This window comes from Hyperoodon ampullatus, assembly GCF_949752795.1.
Source record: "Hyperoodon ampullatus genome assembly, chromosome: 1".
NCBI classification, from domain to species: Eukaryota; Metazoa; Chordata; class Mammalia; order Artiodactyla; family Ziphiidae; genus Hyperoodon; species Hyperoodon ampullatus.
In genome coordinates this window covers 177414994-177437995 of record NC_136914.1, presented here as the reverse complement: position 1 = coordinate 177437995, position 23002 = coordinate 177414994, and the positions used below count along the sequence as shown (strand labels likewise).

The 23002-nt window shown below is 42.3% G+C and overlaps 1 protein-coding gene across 2 annotated transcripts in view; it reads left to right on the top strand.

Annotated features, from left to right (window-relative positions):
• SEL1L3 (SEL1L family member 3) overlaps positions 1 to 22380 on the top strand; it is a gene marked incomplete at both ends in the record, with an annotated part of 101007 nt that extends 78627 nt beyond the window's left edge. For both annotated transcript variants that reach the window (XM_079701660.1, XM_079701659.1), the window contains 7 exons: positions 6679 to 6769; positions 6900 to 6984; positions 8103 to 8212; positions 12693 to 12820; positions 13421 to 13523; positions 13606 to 13678; positions 22241 to 22380. In XM_079701660.1, coding sequence (XP_079557786.1) covers positions 6679 to 6769; positions 6900 to 6984; positions 8103 to 8212; positions 12693 to 12820; positions 13421 to 13523; positions 13606 to 13678; positions 22241 to 22380 — 730 coding nt within the window. The remainder of the gene's footprint in view (positions 1 to 6678; positions 6770 to 6899; positions 6985 to 8102; positions 8213 to 12692; positions 12821 to 13420; positions 13524 to 13605; positions 13679 to 22240) is intronic.
• Between the last annotated feature and the right edge of the window lie 622 nt (positions 22381 to 23002).

Below are 23002 nucleotides of genomic sequence, written 5' to 3'. Positions count from 1 at the left end.
GAGACACATGAATACGTTGACTTCTCTTCCCTTCAAGCTTGCTCTTCTTGCTTTCAGAGTCTGGAGACAGCACAGGGGATCCTAGCTGACCCTCTGCCTCTCACTGGCAGGCCACAGAAAGTCCAGGATTTCCACCTTGTTTGTGGGAAAGAGCGAAAGCAGTGTGTTTAGGGCTCAGGCTACATCTTCCGGTAGATATTTTATCGCATCTTCCCTAGGATTTCTGGAAGTCACTCACCAGACCTCCAGTGTCACAGCCAAACAGACTCACTCTTTCTAAGCTTCTTCTGGTGGAGTTAGCAAATTTCATCCTGTGCTGAATGGGATGAGACCCCGCACATGAGGACTTGTAAATGCCCCCTATTTGCAGTGACTTGATTTTACAAATAAGGGCACACTTCTCCAAGCTCTACCTGAGTCCGTCTTTCTGTTTTCTTCTGTCAGCCCTCGAATTCTGTCTTACTTTTCCTTGGGCCATATTTTCTTGGCCCGTTTATTGCCTAAATGATCTGGGTATTTCCATAATAACTAAAAAGGATATGCAAATCAGCACATATCCCATCGGTCCACTGCCTCAAAGACATTAGAGCAGATCTACCACTGATCATACTTGGATCTGAACCTTAATTAAAAATTAAAATATAAGTCCAAGAGAGTGCCATTTTCTTCTTTGGTCCATGCGTGTCCACATAATCAACAGATAGCACCTCAGTGAATGAGAATCTCAAATTAGGGAATTCAGGGAAAATGAGCCCAGGGAAAACAGCACTGAATAACAATGTTTATTATTATCATCCTTTAAAAGTTTATCATCTGTAGCCTTACTTTGCATAATCAGAAAGAAATTTTTTAATGAAATGATCATTTTCCAGTTGATACACCTTACAATTTGTGGGCTGTTTTATTTGTTTCCCAAGTAAGCTTCAGTTCATGAAACTCCCAAATTTGACTTTTGCCCATTTCTACTTTTCACCCTCCAAATTTCCCACCCTTTACTCCCCACAACTTCTTAGGGGAAACTAAGCATTCAAATATCAAAATGTTTATATGTGGGGTTTTCCCAAAGGGAGAGCATATCTGTAAACACCCCCCAACATACACACACACACACACACACACACACACCCCAAGATGTCTGACACTTTCCCACAAAGAGAGTATCTGCTAATAGCTTATCTTTCTTGCCAACTTTTGAATTTAAAATCACAAAGCACTTCAGGGAGTGCATTTAAAAATTTGCTGTGAAGGTCAAGAGGAATTAAGATTTCATGGCCTGCTATCTTTCTTAGAATATTCAGCCACATCACATGATTGATTTTGGGGGAGGGGGAGCTAGGGATTACATGTGTTCTACACTGTTGGTGAGTCTGGGTTGAGTTCATCAGATTTTAGTGGGTACATTTAAATGCAGGGTGCCTTGCCATAGCTGCAGGGGATGCCACAAGTAGGGCTGGGGAAGCCTGCTGCCTCATCTCTTCCTGGTACTAAACTACCTGCAGTTTCTCAGATGGCTGATATTCTCTCTGACCTCTGGGCCTTTGCACTTGCTGTTCCCTCTGCCCAGAAATCCTGCTTAACTCCTTACTCCCTTTTGTCCTTGGATGGGTCATGATGGCTGTTTACTTGTTGATTGCCCTGTGATGTGTATCCCAGTGCCCAGCACTTAATGGCAACTGGGAAGTACTCAAAAACTACTGAGAGAATGAATTAAGGCAAATAGATGGAACAACTGTAACTCAAGAGCCATGAGCAGTATGTAAAGAGCATCAGGGATTTGGAGGAAGGAAAGATGCTACCTGGTTTGGGGAACTTAGGTCAGCCTTTATAATGGAGGTAATAGATGATATGGCCTTGGGGGATGGGTGGAATTTCCACTCAGTCATGCAGAGAACAACACTTCTAGTGAAGGGAATCGCAGGAACAAAAACAAAGAAATAGGAAAATTCAGGGTATGTCTAGAAATTTTTAAGCCACCAGTTTACCTTGAGGGTAAAATTTGTAAAAGGGAGTGCTATATGACAAGACCAAAGAAGTGCTGCATTATGGAAATTTAAATAGCAGGTCATATACTTTTTACTCAGCTTGTGGAGCAGTGGGGAGCCCTTGATGGTTTTGGGAGAGGGTAGTGACATGACAGAGCTGGGTTCTGAGATTCCTAACCAAACACCTGTGAATGATGGTGAAGAGAAGGGAGAACCTGAAAGGGGGAGCTAGTTCAGAATCCAGGTTAAAGGAGCTGAGCTTTTGAGCTGGAGCTGTGACCTGAGCCAGGTAAGTTGTTTTCGCTTCTTTTATCACACAGTAATTGATACATACCAAATAGTAGGTGATATGTATGTAAGTTCCAGAGCATAAATGAACAATAAAATGAACACCTATAGCCCTACCACCCTATTTAAGAAAATGAACTGTTGAAGCCCCCTGCATGTTCCTCCCATATTAAACCCACCTGTGGCCCCAATATCCAGAACTAACCACTGTCCTGAATCTTATCTTTTCTCTGCCCCTTGCTTTCTTTATAGTTTTGCTATATATGGATATATTCCTAAGCAATAGATTTGACTTGTTTCTGAGCTTCATATCATTAGAATCATATTATATATAATTCCTCACTGCTTTTTTTTGTTATTGTTTACTTCACCTGATGTTTCTGAGATTCATATCTTTTGATACATGTACCTGTAGGTCATTCATTTTCACTGCTGTCATATGCCACAATTTATTTACCAATTCTCATATTAACTTGCATTTGGGTTGTTTCCCATCTTTTTTTAAGAACAATGTGGCCATGAACATTTTTTATGCATATCCTGCCACAAATAGGAAAAGTTTCTATAAAATATGAACTTAGGAGTGGGGTCACAGGCTAACCATATGTTCAACTTTACAAGATAATGCCAACTGTCTTCCAAAATGTTTTACCAAATTACAGTCCTATCAACCACATATAAATATCTGTTTCTTCATATCCTTGCCAATTTTGATGCTGTTGCTAAGTATTGTTAAAGATATGTCTTAATCTGGACTTGAGACCATTTCCTATCAACAGGAAGAAACACTTAGTATCCATTATAGTGGGACTACCTTTGTCAAAATATATTTGAGACAAAGTGCTTTTCTCTCTTCCTTCTCTCGGTGCCTCCAAATGCCTCAGGGGTTAAATTGGAAATATATGAGCGTTGGCTTCCCCACACCGCTACGTGGAATTTTTTGGGTCCCATCTATTTTGTTATAATAAAACTAAGTCATCCATCAATGTCCCAAGTCCATCCCCTTTTTTCATTTTCTGTGAGTGAATTTATTCTGGACGTTATTTTCAAATTACATGTGTCAGTTTGATGAGCTTGTGTTTTTCTGTGTTGTCCCAAGATTTATATGGGATAGTTTGAAAGAGGAGCGTGAATGAAAAAAAAGGGCATTTTGCTGTTTAGGCAAAATACTGAAGACAATGTTGTCATGCCCGAGGCTATCCTTGGACACCAGGAGAAGTCCGATAAGGAGAGGTCGCCTGTCGTGTTTCATTTCTCTCTGCCTTACCCCTCTGTGTGTTTCATCTGTGAGCTAAGTGTTTTACTGTCCTTTGTCTTAAATATACCCCAAATACTTAATTAACCCAGGAGGTTAGCCAGATTCTAGTAAGCTTGAGGCAGGACAAGCAGGCATGCAAGATTCCACTTGAAAGAGATTCATCTTTTTGCCTTAGAGCAGGGTCCTAAGTTCCACTGAGACCCCAGGATTCTTTTTTTATCCTTCCAGTTTGGGCTGCTTTAGACATTGGCAGAAAAGAACCCAGAGAAAACAATAGAATTGTTTGAGAAACTGCTCAGAGTTACTCAAATTCACAATTCACAGAAAGCAGCCAAAGGATTGATTATTAAGAAGTATCATTATAAAAGTTCTATAAATGGATGTGCTGAGTCTGAAGTGGGAGAGTAAGAAGTGTGCCCCTACACACATCCTTTACTCTAAATCCCCTCCTCTCTGCATCCCTGCCCAGCCCCCCACCCCCCATCAGAATGACTGACTGGGGACTATTTCACTTCAGTGCATCGGAAATAAAGCTAACCTCCGGTCGCTTCCTAAACCTTGAGGAAATTCACAGAAGGACAGTACAGCTTTGTGGCTTTGGTCCTCCTGCGCAGAGCACATACTGAGCAAATGTTTATTCCATGAATATAAGGATAGAAATATCTGTAATTAATATTTTCAGGCAGACTCAGTTGAGACACAAGTAAGAGCAAAGTGCTAGGAGGCTAAGTGCAGATAGGGTTTCTGCAGAAGTGTCATGTCTCCGAAGTCTTAAGGTGAGAAAGTCTGTTCTTCAGTGTTCTGACCCTTGCCTAGAGTTCACACTTAAATATATGAAAACAGATGGTGGTGGTTTTGGAGTCTACGGCCTTTGCTGATGGATTCTGCAAGATGGAAGACAGAGGTGGATTTCTGTTCAGTGCTTCTATTGACATCAATATTTTTAGACATCTCTTTGGTGATTTCAGTGCTTCCTCAAAGGAAATACTTGAGAATTCTGTGAAATTTCCTCCCAGGTTATACAATAATTGGTCAATTGAAGTCTTCCTATAAAATGTGTTCCTCCCTTCCCTCCCCCATCTTCCAAGTAACTTTAGAGGCAAGGTATTGCCTTTATAAAATTTATCGTAGTGACTGTTCTTACAGGAAGTGTCAACCTTGTGTCCTCCACTCCAAAATTCTAACAGTCTGCCCAGCTGCTATCTAAGAAAACCTCATTTTATTACATTGCACTTATATGAACCCCATTTCATCCAGTTATGGCAGCAGAGAGAGCTGACCTGATATTTGACCTTGGGCCGGCAAGTCTTCACCATCTCCTTCCCTCATCCATCCAGTGGGGGAAACTGAGGCACTGGGGCAAACCTGAGTGTTTGAGATTATAAGACCTTTGGAACGGGACCTAATTGTAGAATGATGGCGTCTTTCTGCTGAACTTCCCTCAAATTTAGTTCCCCCATTTGGGGTCCGCTCCGAGGATTCTTGTAACCAAACATGACACTTGCAAGCTATGTAAGAAAATGCCTGGGGGCCTTTTGTGTTGTTGCAGTTACAGTTGTGGTTCTCTCATGTGGCTTGTCCTCGCAGAGGAAGCTGCTTAGCCAGCCTTGTCTCTTTAGCATGAGTCATGCCTAATTGGTCGGCTGCCTTGGGTATCTCAGAGGCCAGGAAGCAGCACGCTCAGCAGCCACATGGCCGTGACCTGCAGTATGTCTGATGGAAGGTCTGCCTGTCCTAATTTGACCCCCCAGTCACCTGCCTCTGTCCCCACGGGATGGCCTGCCAGGAGATGCTTCAGCCATGTAGAAAAGATGACTTCTGGGTCTGCTTACTTATTCCCCCGACCCAACCTCCCCCCACCCTTTCTTAAACCATTTCCTAGATGGACCTAAAATTAAGAAATAGCTCTTAATATTAGCTACTGAAAATGAAAATAAGCTTTAGAAACAACAATTTATGGTTAAAATGGAGGAAATCAGATAAGTAAGAAGAAAATAAAAATCACTTGCATTCTCACCACCTAGAGATAAGTACCGTTAGCATTTTGGTAGATCTTTTTTTTTTCTCCTGCATATATGTATTCGCGTGTGTGTGTACATGTGTGGATTCAGTTTTATTTTTGTTTTACGAAAATGAAATTGCACTGTTTTTTATCCTTTTTTTTTTTTTGTACACAGTGGAAACTTTGGCATAGACATTTTTCTACGTCTTTGAATACTCTTCTTCAACATCATTTTTAAGGGCCTCATCTGAAAGTGGCTGTACCATGGGTTAATTGAACTAGTCACTGATTTTCAGATATTTGTTTCTTTTTTTCCCCCAATGCATAGAAACAGCTCTGCCATGACCTCTGTTGCCACAGAATCTTTGCACATATTTCTGATTGTTTCTTAGAATAAACCCTCATGAGGCAGAACTGTTGGGCCAGGTGGTATGTACATTTGTAAGAGTCCTCACATTTAACTATCACATTAATTGGCTTCCCACTAACAGTGGTTGTAGGAATAGGTCCATTTTTCCCCAAGCTCTTGCCGTTATCTGTATTATGAAGCAGGTGCCAGTCTCAACAAATGACAAGTGGTCTCATTGTTTCGCAGTTATTCAATTACCAGGGGTGTCGAATATTTACTTTTTTCAGATGTGTTTTTGGCCATTGGTATCAAGCCCCTTGCAAACTGCCTCTCCTTTGCCAAACTTCTAATGTACCACAGAAGCTCAGCTTTAATTAAGCTTGTTCAGAGTCATAAGCCCCATAAAGCCCTTCACAAAACAGGACCCAAAAGTGCAGAGCTTTTTCTTAATACCGCTTATCTCCTCTAAACGAGGATGGAGGATGGAAGGATTTCAAGGACCCAAAGCTAATAGACAGCTCCCCAGCCAGCACGCGACGTACCATTCGGCCAGTAGAGGTAGCTGTTGTATCAACTAGCTCCCCAACCTTATCTGTGAGTTCAGCCTTTTAAGAGAGAAAATAAATCAGTGCATGCAGTATTTTTAACAACAGTATTTATTTAAAAAAAAAAAACCTCATGATTTTGTGGTTTTAAAAAAACTGCTTATTTTGTGCCCTCTTACGTGTGAATATAAAGCTCTCTGTGAGTATTAGTAAGAGCCACTCTATGAAATTTATTATTAATCATCTATTTTTAGGCACGAAGCTTTGCTGTATTATGTTTTAGCAGCAGAAACTGGAATTGAAGTGTCACAGACAAATTTAGCTCACATCTGTGAGGAGAGGCCAGTAAGTAAATGTATTCTCCTCAGACTAGAAGCTCTAAGGTTAAGGATAATGAATTGGGTTTTATGGAGGCAAAATTAATCACTTGGCGGAAATATTAATGAGTTAACTTTCTCCCCCTTCATCCCCTTAGGACCTGGCCAAGAGGTACTTGGATGTTAATTGTGTTTGGAGATACTATAATTTCTCTGTTTTCCAAATCGATGCTCCTTCATTTGGTATGTATAGAGAAATGGGTGCTAACTTGAAGCATTGGAGGCTTTTAATCTTTAGTAACAGGGAACATCTAACAGCTTTGTGTGAAGTGTAGCATGTCTAAACAATTAAGAAACAGAGTGAAAAATCTCAGCTATTAAGATCTTCCCTAAACTCTGCTCTCAATCTCAAGCAATACATTTCTCTTCATCCATTGTCTATCAAATGCTTGGACCCACCATTTCTAAGGAATCAGAGAGAATTCAAAAGAAGCTTTTCGGGAGAGATTCTCTGGGCCAGCCTTTTGCCTTTTTGCCCTCAGATGGATTCCCTGTCTTCCTGGCTCTGCCCTGTGTGATAGAGGGCTGACCCTCAGTAACTACAGTTCCCAGACCCCTTTGCCCAGTGACATCTGATTATTTTCAGCCAATGGGAGGCGCTGGCAGGAAATTGCAGGGTGGGAGGAGGTGAGAAGCGCAAGTACTTCTCCCCTTCTCTTTCTGCTTTGGGCTGTGTCTCTGGCAATGGCTGCATTTCCATGGTTCCAACTCCTGCCTGGCCGTCCATCCTCTGTGGTCTCAGCTGGCCCCCAGGCCTAGGAAGGTAGTGGCTTCCTGCATTGCTAATCTCTGGGTTGCCTACTGTTCCCCATTTGCCCTTTCAACTCTTCCAACACCCTGGTAACCAGTTCCCAGTGTTAAAATCCCTTTTTTGAACTACCTGAAGAGGATTCTATTCTTCTGATTGGACATTGAGTGATACATACACTCAAACAAAACTTTTTCCTCAGAGGAAAGATAACATATATGGCTTAAACAGAGTAAAGAAATACGCATCAGTCATCAAACCCGGGCAGCAAAATCTCGGTGCCCCAAACAACCTTGGCTGTTGGGGCTGTGATGTTGCAGACTATGATTCTCACAAACAGACCCATTTAGGAGAACTACCCAGCGAAGCAAGAAAATGTGTCTAGAAATGGGAGTGCTCAGTGCAAAAATATTTTTTTCCCTCCCCACGTCAAGGAAGCCTAAAGATGTATCCGTATCCAGATTCTGGTGGGAAAAACTCGCAGTCATGCAAATGGGCCAATCATTTAAAAGGTCCGTCTGAAATAAAACTACTTGTCCTTCTTGTCCTGCAGCGTATTTGAAAATGGGAGACCTTTACTACTATGGCCACCAAAACCAATCACAAGACCTTGAGTTGTCTGTGCAGATGTATGCCCAAGCAGCGCTGGATGGAGACTCACAGGTAAACGGCAACAGAAATGAGCCCCTGGTGATGCTTCTTTGTGAGGTTGCAAAGTCACTTCTCACCCGTGTTCACGAGCCCCTCACAAAACCTCTCTGAAGACACTAACCAGAATGGCGAACCTTTATTGAGCACTTACTACGTTTCCCCTGCCATTCTCACAGCAATCTCGTGGGAGTGGGGATAATTAGACCTATTTTATAGTAAAGAATATCAAGATTGTGACAAGGTGGTAAGTTGCTCAAGGCCAAACAAGCAGGTAGTAGGTGAAGCAGCCAGAGCCTAAACCCAGGTCTCCTGGCTTCAAACCCAGGAGTCTTTCTACCAGATTCCATCAAACTAGCTCACCAGGTAAGAACTCAAGAAATTGGAAGTGGTCAAAATGGGAAGTAGTTTGCTTGCATAGCGGAGCCAATACTTTAGTGATAGGACTTCGCTCTCAGTGACCTTTTTTTGGGGCGGTGGGGGAGACTTCTTATTTTGGAATATTTGTAGAGTTATAGAAAAGTTGCATAGCCACAGTATCATTATCAAACTAAGAAATCAGTGTTGGTTCAGTACCGTTAACTACATTTCAGACTTTATTTGGATTTCACTAGTTTTTCCACTAACATTATTTTTCTGTTCCAGGATCCCACATTGCATTTAGTTGTCGTATTTCTTTAGTCCTCTTCAATCTGGGACAGTTTCTGTCTTTGCTTGTCTTTCATGACGTTGATACCTTTGAAGAATACTGGTCAGATATTTTGTAGAATGTCCCTCGATTTCGGTCTGTCTTCTGTTTTCTCGTGAATAGACTGAGATTATGCATTTGGGGCAAGGATAGCCCAGATGTTATATGTCCTTCTCAGTGTATCATATGTGGCATACATAGTGTCAATATGTCTTATTACTGGTGAGGCTGATCTCAATCACTCGGTGAAGGAGGTTTCTACTAGGTTTCTCCCATGTAAGGTTAATATTTTTCTCTTTCTAATTTATAGATATCTTGGGGAGATAATTTACAATGATGCAAATATTTGATTTCTCCTCCAACTTCTGCCCACTGATTTCAGTATCCTTCAGTAAATCTTGCCTGCAACAACTAACTGTAGTGTGCCAATAATGATTTTCTGTTTCTCTCCTTCCTTCTACATTTGCTAATTGGACTTCTCTTGTGAGGATCTCAGGGCTATTTCATGATGGAAGCTGGAATAGTTGTTACCCTCTTATGCCACAGGTTTCTTGTGTGATTTGTGATCTGATCACAAAGCAAAAGTTGGAAACTCATCCCTATCTTAGTCTTTTTTTTAAAGGAGGTACTACTTTTACTTTTACCCCACGTCTTTGTGCCTTCACAGCTATTTGTATATGGCAAGTCACTCAATCACTGACTCTTTGTTTTCTCATTTGTGAACTGGGGATAATAATAACATCCACCTCATAGGTTACAAGGATTCAATGAGATGCTGGACGTAAACCACCAAGCCCAGGACTGAGTATGCTTAGTGGATATGATCTATCCTTTTATTATTATTTCTCCTAGAATGAAATAGGAGTTGGTACTAAAAGGATTTGCTGGTGAGCCAAACTCCCCTAGATGATATATGTTGTTACTCAAAATTAGGCCTGGACCTAATTTTTTTTTTTTCAGTTCTGATTTTTTATTTTTTCACAAGACGATGTTATAAAAATGTTAAAGAATAATTTTTTTAAATAAACTTATTTATTTTATTTATTTATTTTTGACTGTGTTGGGTTTTTGTTGCTGTGCATGGGCTTTCTCTAATTGCGACAAGCGGGGGCTACTCTTCATTGTGGTGTGCGGGCTTCTCATTGTGGTGGCTTCTCTTGTTGCGGAGCACAGGCTCTAGGCACGCAGGCTTCAGTAGTTGCAGCACGCGGGCTCAGTAGTTGTGCCTCGCGGGCTCTAGAGCACAGGCTCAGTAGTTGTGACGCGTGGGCTTAGTTGCTCTGCGGCATGTGGGATCTTCCCAGACCAGGGCTCGAACCCATGTCCCCTGCATTGACAGGTGGATTCTTAACCACTGCACCACCAGGGAAGCCCAAGAATAATTTTTCAAGAGAAAACAAATCAAAGAATGCACCCACAATTCCATGTCAGGGGCTTTATTCCTTTGTGTTTTCTTTTTTTTTTTTTTTTTTAATCCCTTCAGTCTTCATGTCCCTTTCTAGTCCCAGCCACAGGCCAGTGGGTCTCTTTAATGGTAACTAGAGCACACGGGCCACTTGAAAAATCTGCTTCTCACACATTGTAGGAATGGGTGCATTCTATTGCATGGTCTCTGTAATTATTACTCTTAACTGCTGCCCCATATCCTGCTGAGCTGATAGACTGTAATTTATTAAGTTTTATCTTTTGATGGACATTTATTGTCTTGTTTGCTAATGTATTGATTGATTTGACACATGTTTATGTAGTCCTGCCATGTCTTAGACACTGCTTAGTGGTGGGGACACAAGATTAAAAGATAGACAATATTTTTGCCTTCATGGGATTTATAGTCCGTTAAGGAAGACGTGAAGGTCATTTCCCATTGTGTTGCAATTATAGCAAGTGCTACAATGAACATTCTCATATTTCCATCTTTTACCTCCGTTTGAATAATCTCTTTATAATCTGAGGGATGGCATTGCTAAGTCAAACAGTCTAAATGGTTTCATGGTTACATAATAATTGTATATTGCTGATTTGCTTTCTGAAACTGTTTCCCAATTAATGTATCACCAAGCAGTGCTTAGTATAAAAGGATCACTGAAATCTTGTCAGCACTGGATGTTTTCGTGACTTAATTTTGCTAATTGAATGATTATAAGTTGATCCTTCCTTATTGTTTCAAATTGTATGTATTTGACTACTACTGGGGATGGACACTTTTACATATACTCATCTATGATAATTTACCCTTTATATTTTCTTATGTGAATTCTCTATTCTTACTCTTTGTCTGCTTATCTATTGGAGTTTTGATATTTTAAAATTTAGATTGTAATTAGTTCTTTATACATTTGCCCAGTAGATAATGAACCTTAAGCTATTACATTGCATACAAATATTCCCCTAGTCCATTTTCCCATTTATTTTAATCTTGTTATTTTTCCATTGTTCAGAGACTTTAAAATTTTATAAAGTCATTTTCTTCTTTTCTTCTAATACCTCGAGTTTTAAGAGAACCTTTCTTTCAAAAAGTGGAGAAACAGTCTATTTTCTGCTTGTGTGTGTGTGTGAAATTTTAAGACAACTAATACTTGTATCTATTTAGAGGTTATTTAGCAGCAGGGTGGAACTTAAGATTTGAGGCTCTGAATCCTGTCTGCTTACATTTGAATCCCCTTTCTAACTGTATGACCTAGGGCAAATTCCTTACCTTCTCTGTGCCTCAACTTCCTAGCAATAATAGTATAGAGGATAACAGAATCTATCTCAATTTGTTGTTGTGAGGATTAAGTGAATATATATATAAAACAGAACAAAGCCTCATATATAGCATCACTCAGAAAATGCCAGCTGCTGTTATTTTTATCATGATCATCACATAGCCTGCTTGTGAGACTCCTGCAATTTTACAACCTGGGGGATGGTGATTTTTATTTAGAATCAACTAAATGAAAGGAAAGGGAGAATATAAGTCATTAAAGCATGACTATGAATTCTTTGAAGGGCAACAATTCAGTGGAATTTGTAAAGCCGTAATAAGAAGTGACACATCATGTTTTGTTTATTTCTTGGTCTGGCCACATGCTCAGCTCATGATGCCCAGTACATCTCCTCCAGGTCCTATAATAGTTTCCATTCTCTATGAAGCACTTCAACCATCAGCCTCTTAACTGTGTTATTTTACTGGACCTGCACAGCCCAGTAAGGCAGCTCCTACCTCTGTGGGTCAAGAACAAGATATATAATGAGCAGGAGGTGGGGAAGCATACCAGAGTGGAGGGTCTGTACCAAGAGGAATCAGGTGAGGACGTTTTCCTCGCTGCCCTAGGAAAGACCGGACACACACCTGCACGTTACTGTGCACATCAGAGGCCCTCTCCTCTTAGAATGTCAGCCCCGAGCACACCCACGGCCACATTTGTTAGAATTCTGACATACCGATGGTGACCCAGGGTATAGTCTGTAAGCGACGGACACTGCCTTTGAGTTGATATTCTGGGTTTGTTGATGATACAAGGGCACGTTTTCCAGTGAGTTCTGTTTTGAGAGAATGAGCAGGAAAGGACAGATTCCCCCGGTTGACTGGCTTCAGAGCAGATGGGACACAGCATCCTCTGAAAGCCTCCTGGTTCTCCTGCAAATAAGTTTCTCAGATGCATATATTTAGGGAAACAATTCATCAGTGAAGACGACAAAAGCATCTGGCTCTAGGGACTGAAAAAAAAAAATCTAGAGGTTGTAAAAGTTTACATTCTGATGAAGGGTGTCCATCTAGGCTTTATTATAAGGAGTGAATGAGCTTGGTTTGTGGCTTGTTTTCAGGGATTTTTTAACCTGGCCCTGCTAATTGAGGAAGGTGCTATAATTCCACATCATATTTTGGATTTCTTGGAAATTGACCCAACTATCCATTCTAATAACATCTCCATCCTCCAAGAACTGTACGAAAGGTGAGTTCAGAGCCTCTTTAATACTGTAGCAGCTGGAGGAACCCAAGTGGGTGGTGTTTGCTTCTTGGTTAAAGTTAGCCTTGGTCTTATTTTCTAATGTCAGTGGTTATAAAGGGCTCAGGATTTGTTTTGATTAGAGAACACTCAGTTGGACCCAAACTTAATTCCCTTTTCTAGTATCTGAGGATTAAGATATAGAATGTGCTTGATTTGAAGTTAAAATGCTGACTAAGTTTTTCCACGAGAGTGGAAAAAATAAAGTGTCCAATAAGATGATGCTTTTCTGCAAGATAGGGAGGCATCCCAGTGTCTGGACTTTGGACACAGACACTCAGATAAAAATGTTACTTGGCAGCTCCTATGCTACAAGGTCCTCCTTGACCTGTCTTTTTATGAAGGACAAGACTGACCTTTTTCTGAGATTTTTGCCAGGATCCCAGAATTTCAGCGCAGGCTCACACCCCTCAGAACTGGTTTTATTTCTTTTTTCTGTCATTTTACATTTGGCGCAAAGCAGAAGGATGTGGGTTTGAGGATCTGTAAATATCGGTCGTAAGTAGTGCTACCAAAGTTTGGCAACACTGTGCTTTTTGTCTGCAGGTGCTGGAGCCACAGCAGCGAGGAGTCCTTCAGCCCCTGCTCCCTGGCCTGGCTTTACCTTAACCTCCGGCTTATCTGGGGTGCTGCCCTGCACTCTGCCCTGGTAGGAACTGTCTCCCCTCAGCCCTGTCCTCATGGTCCCTACCCTTTGTCAGTCATCTGACACGTGCTTTGGATGTTTGCAGATCTACTTTCTGGGAACCTTCCTGCTGTCTGCATTGATCGCCTGGACCGTGCAGTATTGCCAGTCTGTCTCAGGTAAAGATTTATAAAAAGCCAGGGCAATATAAAAAATGTAGGAGGGACTTCCCTGGTGGCGTAGTGGTTAAGAATCCGCCTGCCAATGCAGGGGATACGGGTTCGAGCCCTGGTCTGGGAAGATCCTACATGCTACGTAGCAACTAAGCCCGTGCACCACAACTACTGAGTCCGCATGCTGCAACTGCTGAAGCCCGTGCGCCTAGAGCCCGTGCTCTGCAGCAAGAGAAGCCACTGCAGTGAGAAGCCCACACACCACAAAAAAGAGTAGCCCCTGCTCTTCATAACTAGAGAAAGCCCGCGTGCAGCAACGAACACCCAATGCAGCCAAAAATAAATAAATAAATTAATTAATTTTTAAAAATCTTAGAAAAAAATATAGGGATTCTTTTTCCTTACTAGAAAAATGACACTCTCCCTCCTTAGCCATTCTACTTCCTTTCGTTAGGAGGATCATTCACATGGTGTTTACCCCTAGGACTGTCTTATAATCTCTGGCTGATGGAAGGATCCAATTATTGTTACATTTTTCAAAGTAAGCAAGGATTTTTAAAAATAAGGTGCTTAAGAAATTGAACAAAAATGTCTTCTCCAATTCAAAATACATCTGCTATCAAAACTATACCTTGTGTGTCTTAAAACCCAGTTCTGAGACCCCCTCCAGCACGAAGTCTTCCTATTTGTCCCAGTCGAGGAATCAAATGTGTAGGATGATAAACAAGCACTTGTGATGAGTAAAAATACCCAACCAATTAGATTCAGAGGGAGGGGCCGAGGGCGACAATAGAGCCAGCAGTTAGTCTAGTGAGGATTCCACTAGTCACTATTTCTTTTCTGAGCTAGTGTAGGGCAGTAGTTAAGGACATAGGCACCCCAGTCCTTTCTAGCTAGGTTTAGAGTCCAGGCTTAGCTCTTCATTAGCTGTGTGACTTATGGCCAGTTACTTCACTTTCCTGATCCCCCAATTTCTCATCAGTAAAATAAAGTTATAATAGTAGCTACTTCTCAGGGCTGTTAGGAGGGTTCAGTGAAAAAAATACACATGACAGCAAAATGACTACTGTAGTTCAGTGTTAGCTGTTGTATTTATTTGGCATATATAACCCTCTCAATAATGTTAACTGTCATGTTTATCTTCCCTATGAGACCATAAGCTGAGTGAGAGGAAGGCCTTAGTCCCATCGTTTATGATCTCACACTTAGTAGGTACTCAAATTTGCAAACATCTCTCAGGGGAGAATTCCAATTCCCAACCATCTTGGAAGCTACAAAAGGACAGAATCACTCACGAAGACCAACAGGGACATTTACAAATGGATACATTAGGGCTGGACATGGCATTTGAGCATTGGCACAGCCGTTATTTGTGTAGCAGATAATGAAAAGCAAAAGAAGTGCATTTCAGCACAGATTTGATGGTGAGACAGAAGCCACTGTTCTGAGAGGCTAATACGGAGTCATTTTCCCCCACTTACCTGAGGAGGTTAACAAGGACCCATCAAAAACCGTTCCAGGGCTTCCCTGGTGGCGCAGTGGTTGAGAGTCCGCCTGCCGATGCAGGGGACACGGGTTCGTGCCCCAGTCCGGGAAGATCCCACATGCCGCAGAGCGGCTGGGCCCGTGAGCCATGGCCACTGAGCCTGGGCGTCCGGAGCCTGTGCTCCGCAACGGGAGAGGCCAGAACAGTGAGAGGCCCGCGTACCGCAAAAAAAAAAAGCCCTTCCTGGGTTGATGCCCTGTAGTACGCTGGCTGATCAGTTTTCCTCATTGCAAATTCTGTCCCATTCCTAAATTTGTTCCCAGGTATAGCGTATTTATTTTGCATCTTGTCAGTGTTTTCCATTTCAAATTATCTTTGTCTTTTTTCCTCTGTAGAAATATTGTTATGATTATTACAAATGCATTAGAGGAGCTGAAAATTGTCTTTATGATTTTATGCCAGCTGGTAACCATGAAAATTTATGGGCTGGTGGAATGGCTTTTATCAGAAGTCGTCTTTTTTTCCTTTTTCCATAGCTTCATTATCAGTCCTTACACATTCCCATCTCCCTGTCCATCCTGCCTTTTTTTTTTTTTTTTTTTTTTTTTTTTTGCAGTACACAGGCCTCTCACTGTTGTGGCCTCTCCCATTGTGGAGCGCAGGCTCCGGACGCGCAGGCTCAGCGGCCGTGGCTCACGGGCCCAGCTGTTCCACACCATGTGGGATCCTCCCGGACCGGGGCACGAACCCGTGTCCTCTGCATCGGCAGGCGGACTCTCAACCACTGAGCCACCAGGGAAGCCCCCCTCCTGCCTTTTGATATACTTTCCCCTTCCTATGTATCCTTTGCTCTTTCACTCATTTGTTTTTCATTTTTTTCAAACCCTTTCACTTGCTTCTTCCTGTACATACCTCTTCCCTTCAGTGAGCATTGGAGAAGTCTGGATAGGATCTTAAAAATAATTTAATTCTACGCCCTTCATTTTACAGATGAAGAAATGGGGCTAAAAGAATGCCGTGGTCTGCCCCAAATCACAAAATAGAGTCCGTGAAAGGATGTAGGGCAGCAGACTTCTGAACTTTTTCACACTTCTGATGCTCTAAAACAGTGGCTACCATCTGCCTCTGTCCCCTTACATAAGATGTATTTTTTAACACATTTTTTGGTACCTTGAAATGAATGACAAGTAATCTGCCTACACACTTAGTTTTAAAAATAATGCCCTAAACAGCAATATAAAGGAGAAATAAAAAGAAAGTAATTATAATAAAATAATATGTATTTCAATATGTAAATTCTAGCCCCGCACTTCTTTTTTTTTTTTTTTTGCGGTACGCGGGCCTCTCACTGTTGTGGCCTCTCCCGCTGCGGAGCACAGGCTCCGGACGCGCAGGCTCAGCGGCCATGGCTCACGGGCCCAGCCGCTCCGCGGCATGTGGGATCCTCCCGGACCGGGGCACGAACCCGTGTCCCCTGCATCGGCAGGCGGACTCTCAACCACTGCGCCACCAGGGAAGCCCCGCACTTCTTAATTTCAGTGTGCACAGGAATGACACAGGGATCTGGTTAAAGGCAGATTCTAAGTCAGTCAGTCTGTGGGCAGCCTCTGAGACCCTGCATTTCTCACAAGGTTTCAGGTTACATTCACGATGCTTTTCCACACACTTAGAGTCGTAAGGGCATAGAAGTTAAAAAAAAAAAAAAGGAGTCTCCACATATTTCCAAAACGTGCCCCTACAGTGGTACATACCAGCCCTGTTAGGACTAGTGTTGAATTAAAATATGTAATAACTTATTTTCACATTTTTAAAGTCCTCCATATAAGCGCAAATGTGTCGATGACTTTGAAATAAGAGGGTACTCCATCAGTGATTGGACAATGGGGCAAGGGGTATGGAAGCATAGAAAAGCAGGAGAGAAGCACTGCAGGGGTCCCTCAGCGGGCAGAGTTTCTACCACGGGCGTCTCTCCGAGGAGCTGGTGCCCGAGGTCCATGAGCCACCCCGTGGGAAGGTGACGGATGTCGTAGATGATGGTGGCATCCCTGGCCTCGGTTAAGCCAGCCCAGGAACGCAGCCTAGGTGCTGACTGCCAGAGTAGAGAGGGACAGGATTTGAGAGTTAAGAGCCTCCCTTAAGGTGCTGGGTAGGAGGAGTGTGCTCTAAGCTAGGGATCTCTGTCATTTTGTGATTTGCATTTTTTCCAGTCAGTTGTTTTTAAAAACTAATGATTTATGGCCAGACCTTTAAATTGAGCTGTCCATCCATTATGCGTTCAGCTCCAACTACCTTCATTTTCCTCCTGAGTTTATATGCTTTGTGATATATAGTCAACACTTCACCACACTTGCCACAGTAAACTGTCCTGCGTTCAGAAGGCTAGCGGTGTGGGACAGTAGCTAACAGCACAGACCGCTAAGATGCTGGCCTGTCACTAGCTGTGTGACCTTGGGCGAGGGAGAGACCTTCTCTGTGCCTTAGTTTCCTGTTCTCTAAAACAGCAGAATTAGTAGAATAATGTTGTATTGTAGTTGAGAGAACCCAATGAGAGAACACTGAGTAAAGTATTTAGAACTCAAGAAACGTTAGCCCGGTAGCTCCTAAGGAGTAATGCCCTCTAGGGCATTTTACTTGCAATTAAAGCACGCTGACACCAGGTAGCGCCTACGCTTAAAGAGCTTGGTTTACCTCAGTAAGTAGCAGACACCACTACCAGAGCCTAGCATGCTTTGCTATGCTATTAGACTCTTTCTAAAACATAAAACTCTTTTTTAAAAAACAGCTAAACAAAAATACTGACTAGTCTAGCTAGCGTCCCAAAACAAGTCCACAAAAAATGTTATGTATGCAAAAAAATCTCTTTTATTTCCTTTGAGGGAACTTGTTTTTGATTCCTAGCTTGCATACTACCAAGCAGCTCAGTCTTTCTTGAAGCTGATGTTTCCCAGGGACGTGCAAAGGTCCCTGGGTTTCTGGTAGCACTAACCACTCAGATGGTCACCAGTCTGATAGCAGAATACACATTGCCCTGGGCCTACGCCATCCTTTCAGGTCCATTGGCTTCACAGCTTCTGGGTCACCTACAAGTCCCATTGTCTTTGCCAAAGCTGAGCACCTTAGCCTTTTTTTTTCTGCCAGGTCTTCCTTTCTCAGATTGCTGAAGGGCAAGGTGAGGGCTCCGCTGGGGTACACCCACAGCCAGGCTCAGCCACTTTCCCACACTCCAGAAACCTCCTTTCCCTGCCTCATTGCCTCTCTAAAGCACTTTCCTCTCCCCCTCCCTGTCAAGGATGCCAAGCATAATTGCTTTAATGGACCCAGGCTTTTGGAAAAACAAAAAATCCCAAAGTAAAGTATGTCTAGAACCATCTCCATCTGTCCCCGCCATAAATCTCCCCTGAGACTGAAAAGGCATGGAGCCTGGCTGGCTGGCGGAAGGTAAAGGGAAGAATAGAGGGAGAAAATGTAAAAGACCGCTTCAGAGAGAGAGTCCTGCCATCCTCGTGTTAGTGTAAACTTTATGTCTAAATAGAATACAGAGTATAGAACAAGATCTGCAGAGCTACCAGCTCTGGGCATGACGTGTCACCTTTTAAACCAATGTCAGCCTATTCAAAACATTCATAATTTAAGCCAACTCATCCTTTTTGCCTAAGTGGTTAGCCAAGTGGTCTTTTAAAAAGAGTAAGATGATATGAACAAGATCAATTAAACCTTTTCCTACTCTTTTCCTGTCCTCTACATTTCCAGTTAATGAGGTACTAAAATTACAGTAAAATGTCACAAAGTGGTACTCATGCAAAAAGCAGCAGCCTTAAAGTCAGAGTGATTTAATGGTGAGATTTTACTTTTCTCCTATCTCATTACCCTTGCTGCCCTCCCGGTATCTTTACTCATAAGAAATGTTTAAATGACATGGATCTTATACATGAACTGGTCCCTGCTGGATCCAGAGGCCCAAATGAAGTAGATTAGATCTTATTCATAGTATATGATTTCCAGAGCTTCCCTCCTTACCCACCCCCCTCTTCATCTTTGTAAATAGTCTATTATCTCTGGATTCACCCAATATATTCTCTCCTATTCGCCTTTGCTTTATGCTCCCATCTGGTCAACTGACAAGCAGATATTTCTCCTGCAGTGGTCCACAACAGAGGTTGGCCAATTTTTTCTGTAAAGGGCCAGATAATAGACATTTGGGGCTTTGAGGGCCATCTCTGTCACAACTACTTTCATTATAGTGCAAAAGCAGCCATTGACAATACAGGAAAACAAATGATATGGCTGGTCTCCAATAAAACGTTACCATGGACATGAAGATTTGAATCTCATATGTTTCTCACATGTCACGAAATAGTACTCTTCTCTTGATTTTTATTCAACCATTTCAAAATGCAAAAACCATGCTTAGATTGCAAGCCATACAGAAACAGGCAGCGAGCCACCTGAGGCCCATGGGCTGCAGTCTGCCAGCTCAGGGCCAGCTCTTTATTATTCTCACTAATGTACAGAAAATGGTCCCTCAAGCAGCAAATAATCCAAAAATCGCTTTTGACTCAGGAATAGACTCTGTAATTTTTTAAGCAGCACACTGATTTTCCTCATTACCTTGATTCTAATCCGGTAATCAGATTAGGACAGATTCCAGGTGATTGGAGACAAAGAGGCCACTTTAAAATTATGATGGGCTGTTGGGGGGTTTGTCCAGTGATTGCAAACTGCTGCTGGAAATGGGAGAGTTCTCACATGGATAATAACAAACTTACTGCCAAAACATTGAGCATTTTTGTTATGCTCTGACAAGAAGATTTCAGTGGTGGAGATGCTAATTATGCATTCCTTCTACATTTACACAGTGGCACTTTTTTTGTTTTAATCAGAAAACTGATTGCTGATTTATCTTGTTACCATGGTGATTTAAACATTTCCCTGAGCTTGAAAAGGAAAAATATGTGCCTTAGTACTTCATTAACTTCCTCAGAGAATCATCAGAAAGATAACTGTTAGGGCCCAAGAAGTCTTGGACACCATTTAATCCAAGCCCCTCAATTCACAGATGAGGAAGCCAAAGCATATGAGATTCAAGCATTTTAGGACTGAAATGTCTGCCATTCTGTATCTACCCCAAAGTCACCTATTAGTGGTAGATAAATGAGACTTGCCCAGAACAGGTCTCCTGACTCCAGCAAATGGTCTTTGTACCGCGTCACTGGGTCTCATGGTCCCTGCCACGGTTAGATCACCTGCCAGAGTGATGGCTTTGACCTAGAAGCGTCACATCATTATGCAACACCTGGGTCCCCTGTGCACTGCTACCACTGTCCTGTTCTTTCAGAACAGTATCTGGATTCACAAGGTTTTCTGTAGCTATTGGAAGGGGTTCCTTGGAGAATTCCTTTACATATTCAAAAAGGTCAGAGGCTTTGGAGCCCATTCCAGAATTTCCTAGTATAGCCTCTTGCAGGTGGAAATCTTGAAGAGCTTATCTAGAAGTCAGATGGTCAACAAGTGATGACATCTTCTGTAAGTCGATACATTTCAGGATGGACATTTGGGAACCTTTAAAAATAGTCCCATCTACTGAAAATTGTATGAGACTCAAGGACTGCTGAGCTTAAGAGCACTGCTTAAAGGCAAACTGGCAATTGTTCGCACAAACCATGGCCACTGTGCTAGCTGTATGTCACACACCCCTGCAAACTGGTACCGCCATTTTACAGATAGAGAAACTGAAGCTCAGAGAGGTTAAGTAACTTGCTCAAGATCACTCAGCTGGTAACTGTAAGGACCATGTGACTCTGGGCTTTCTGGCTTCAAAGTTTTGGCTATTTTCATAGGCTACCGGGGTCTAAAAGTGGACTATAAGCATCCCAGAAACAAACGCCCCAACTCTTTCATCAGTCCTGCAAGCGAGGGCCCAGAAATTGATAAATCAACACATTTCCATGGTAAACCAGGTCACTAGTAGTAAGAGCTAACATCTGTTGAGTACCTAGGCAAGCCAGACACTGTTCTAAGAACCATATATACATTAACTCATCTAATCCTTATAAGAGCAAAATAAGGTACAGATATTCTTATATTCTCCATTTTTTAGAGGCAGAAGGAGATTAGGTAACTTGTCCAAGGTCACATAACTGATAAAGGGCAGAGCAGCCGGGTCCCAGAGCCCACAATCTTATGGACAGGATACTTCGCAGCCTTAGTACATAAAGCAGGTGTGTGGGCCTCAGCTCTAGTGATATTTGGAGCTGGATCATTCTTTGTTCGGGAGGGGGGCTGGCCCAGGCATTTTAGGATGCTTAGTAGCATCCCTGGCTTCTACCCACTAAATTCCAGTAGCACCCCATCCTCCAGCTGTGACAACCAAAAATGTCTACCGACATTGCCAACTGTCCCCTGGGAGTCAAAATTATCCCCACTTGAAAACTATTGACATAAAGTATAAAACTTTATAAGCTTCCCTAACCTTTATTGTGGTTCAACCTCCTTACTAAAGGTAGGTTGGAAAACAATTAAACCTAGCAATTATGTTTTCCAACATGTATACACATTTACTTAAATAATTCAATTTAAATCAAATTTGGCATATCATCCAAATGGAATCAGAATGTGAATAAAACCAACACTCTGATTGATTGGTGTAATCCAGAGCTTGCATTGCATCAATACTAGGTGAAAAAAAAGAGATATGACCATAGGAAACATAGACCAAGGAGTTCCTTCTTCTTTCCTTCCTTCCTTCCTCACTCCCTCCCTCCCTCCCTTCCTCTCCCCTGCCTTTCTTTTCTTTCTTTCTTTCTTTCTTTCTTAATATTTACACACCCCTGTAAAGTTACAGAATAAATGCAGGACTTAGAATCCCAGAGATCTTTGCACATCTGTTTCAACCTGCCATTTTATTGGAGGGGACACCAAAGTCCGAAGAACCTAGATAATGGGTCCAAAGTTGCTCATCCAGTTAGTGCCAGGACCACTAGTCTAGAAGCATCTCTCCTGGCTTGCAAGGGTCTAGGTGTGGTTGTGTGTCCTGCACATACTGTTTTGAATATTCAGCACTTGTTGTACATGTGTCTCTGCAGCCAGTGGTTCCCATCCGACACCAGCCCGGGCCCCCCCAGACCCTACTACCCCCACTGCAAGTCCAGCTGTGACTCCAGCTGCAGACGCCTCTGCTCAGGACCAGCCCACCGTCACCAATAACCCGGAGCCACGTGGGTGAACTGTGCACTCCATGTCTCTCCAGCTGAGAGAGAATCCTTTCAACAGCTGGTATTGGATAGCTGGGGCTGGGGCTTTATACACCTTAAATGTCTTGTCAACTGGATGTGAATTTTGTACTTGGTGTCTTTTTTTTTTTTTAATCAAAGAAATACACAGAGCAGACAGTGGTTATACCAAAGGTTATCAAACAAATACAAGGAGCATCCTGATCACAGGGACATGTGGGTCATTGCAGATGTCCATTTCTAATGACTGTGTGTATGGGGGAGTCAGAGTGTGCCTTGTGGCGTATCCGAATCCTTATACACTGAGATGTATTTTAAGAATCTTAGCCCCTTGTTCATTCCCTTTTATTAAAAAACAGAAAATTGTGACTTCTCTACCAGTTAGATAATATTTGGTGTGTGTGTTTGCCACTGCCCTACCCCTCGCAGTCCCATGGACAGATTTCCATGTGACATCCAAGACCCAGCAATTCTAAGGCACCTTGAAATAAATGGGTTAAGCCTGGAAATACAGGGAAGGCGATGGCTTTGTAGATTGGGTTTACATTTTTCTCCTTGAATTTTTCTAGGGTTGTAGTGCTTCCAAATCATTTAATGACACTGTTGGATATCATT